At 37.4% G+C, this 2912-nt stretch overlaps 1 protein-coding gene across 1 annotated transcript; it reads right to left on the minus strand.

The window, feature by feature from the left end:
* Positions 1 to 354: 354 nt before the first annotated feature.
* Positions 355 to 1440, minus strand: LOC132174342 (putative F-box protein At3g16210). The gene has a single exon (XM_059586013.1). It carries the CDS (start codon positions 1438 to 1440, stop codon positions 355 to 357), a length of 1086 nt encoding a protein of 361 aa, XP_059441996.1.
* Between the last annotated feature and the right edge of the window lie 1472 nt (positions 1441 to 2912).

The raw sequence follows: 2912 nt of genomic DNA on the forward strand, positions 1-2912 counted from the left end.
CTGCTTACCGGTTTGGTTTCCCGGTTACGGATTGGTACTCAATTTCCCGATTTTTCAGTTAGTACCTGATTTTTTTTTTGACACCCATAGCAAAAAGCGCCGTCTTTATCATAAAGACTTACAAAATAAAATAAGCTTATATTATTATTATATGGCATATTAACCGAAGTGGCCGGTATATGGAGAAATTAGCAGGAGAAGCAAAAACATTCTAGTCAGAAGTCAGAACCAAAGGATATATATATATATATAAAGGAAATCTCTTGTTGCTTCTATTTCTGTGAAAACATTGTATAATAAGAAGAGAACAGAAGCAAAAACAATGAGATATACCAAGACAATCTTGCATTGAATTCAATGGACACTATCACCATCGAGGAGAAGGAGGCTTCCCAAACAAGTCCCCGACCAAAAATGCTTGCCAATATGCCCGATGAAGCGTGTCTTCTCTTTTATATCATACTTGAAGAGATTCTTACACCCGTAATCCATCTCCATCAGAACCTCTTGGCCGTCCTTTGACCACAACACTACTCGCCACCCCATGAGAGGCATCTCCAACTGGAAATCGAACTCGAAAATCGGCACACTACGAAACCGAATCCAACTCCACTCCTCATTCAACCGCCATAAGACAATGGTTTGTGCCCCCGGTTCATATGTGGAGACATACAGCGATCCTCCCAAAACCTCCAAAGTTTGCGGTCCAACCGGAAGCATAGGCCTTTGCTCTCGGAATTTCTCTGTCGTGAGATGGAAAGCGAGAAGGCGGATCACTGTCGGAGTTTTAACCAAAAAATACAAATCACCGTTCAAAGAAACCGGCCCAAAAAAAATACGCAACTCCCAGAGAGTCGTAGGCAAACTGCCTAGACCAACTCTGCTCCAAGAATTGGGTTTCAGACTATATAACTCAACTTTAAAGATCCGTGCAAAGCTTACATCGCCGCTTCCAAAGTATTCCACAATGCTTACAACCTTGTAATCTTTGTTGACAGGGTCATACCCGAATCCAAAATTTCTTCTTTTCAACCCGGATACGGTTGGCAGAGAGGGTAATAGCTTGTATTTCCTGATTGATGGGTTCCAAATCACAATTTTATCATCGTAAGTGCGGATGCAAACCAAGCCATTGCAACAGTCTAAGATTTTGGAGAATCTGCATGGGTTATGGAATGGCGGGAAGACCGCCTCTCCATTCTCGTTGGGAGAGTTTGCCAAGTAGTAATTTAGCGGCTCCTGATGATCAGTGTTACAGTTCCATATCTGCAGAAGGAGACGGCGTTCGCTGCTGTTGTCGTGATGCCTCTGGATGAAACCTGGATCGTTGATTTTGGCGAACCATGACTTGGAAACGCATTGGAAACGGACCAGAGACTTGGCGGGTAGTCGGTGTAGGTGGGAGAGTATTTCGGGGAATAGATCGTGCGGTATCGACATTTTTTTCTCAGGAAATTCTTTCTGAATTTGGTCGCCGGAATTGCAGGATTAGGTTGAAGGAATAGGGAAGGTGGACTCCATTAGTCGGTGTGTTCTGTTCTTTATATCCAGATTCCTGAGTGTGGTGGGAGACGGGAAGTCGGTGGCTTGGGTCTTGCTTGGGCTCACGGGTTTCCTAGGATTTGGGCTGGGGGATTTGAGTCCATGGCCTGCTAAAATGTTACGCCAATATATATATACATTCCCTTTAAAAACATGTTTTTTTTTTTTTTTTCATTGTCTACTAAAAAAACATATAGGCCTCATTTGGTAAGTGAAATGAATATTTTATTAAAAAAAATAGTTGTGATAAAAAAAAAAAATAGTTATTATTAGAAATGGAGTTGGGCGAATGAAATATAATTATTTATATTACCTAGTTTGACAACAACACCTATGCTTTTATTGGAATTGAACCAAAATCACAAAAAAAAATTAAAAAAAAAACCAACATTATTTCTTATTGAAAAAAAAAGAAAAAAAAAGAAACACTAATCTAGTAATTTTGTGGGTGGCAGACACCAGTAGAACTTGGGGGAGGCCGCAATACCCTGGGAGGCCCTTAGGGGTCCACCACTAGGGTCTCCGAGGATAGTGCGACCATCCCCGGGTTTTGTCGACTACTCACTAAATTCCAACATTACAGTTTTATTTTTGTTTTTGTTTTGTTTTTGTTTTGTTTTTTTATTTTTTTTAAAATTTTCAAAACGGTGTTTATTCATATAGGAATTGTTATTCACATGAGAATAGTCATTCCTAAGAATAGGTCTATACCAAACAAAATAATATTTCAAAAGTATAATCATTCTATTTGAGGAGTCTATTCCACCAACAAAATGACTATTTTTGTGATTTTATTTAAAAATGTATGTTTGGCTTGCAAAATTATGAAGCTAGATGCACTCTAAGTTATGACTGAAGGAGACTTAATCAACCGAGATGCTTTTAGAGTTTTTTTTTTTTTTTTTTTTTGAGTGATTTATTTATTTATTTTGTGTTATTATTTATACTGTATTTTTTATAGTGAAATTATTTTCTTGTAAGCGTAGATGAGTGTCAATTAAAGTAATGATTAAGTAATTAAATTTATCTATTCTTATAAGCTTAAACTTTTGGGATAACCGGTAATTTAACATAGTATTAGAGCCAAAGGTCCTGATTCAAACTTTGACTCCGTTAAATGACACCCCATTTAAAAAATTAAATATTCCACATGTGTAAATCAACCATGATACTCTAAAATGACTAGTCAATTTGAAACTTTTCAAGAATTCATTATAAAGCCCAGTTTCAATTCATTATAAAGCCCTGCTTTACCTAGTAACTAGGCAATGTAAGACTTAACACTCATGATTATTTTTATAAACCACTTATTCTATATGTGCTTTTTTCTCATCTTCCCAATATGAGACCAAAGTGTTACAAGTCCCCCA

The sequence above is a fragment of the Corylus avellana genome, chromosome ca3, assembly GCF_901000735.1.
Source record: "Corylus avellana chromosome ca3, CavTom2PMs-1.0".
Lineage (NCBI taxonomy): Eukaryota > Viridiplantae > Streptophyta > Magnoliopsida > Fagales > Betulaceae > Corylus > Corylus avellana.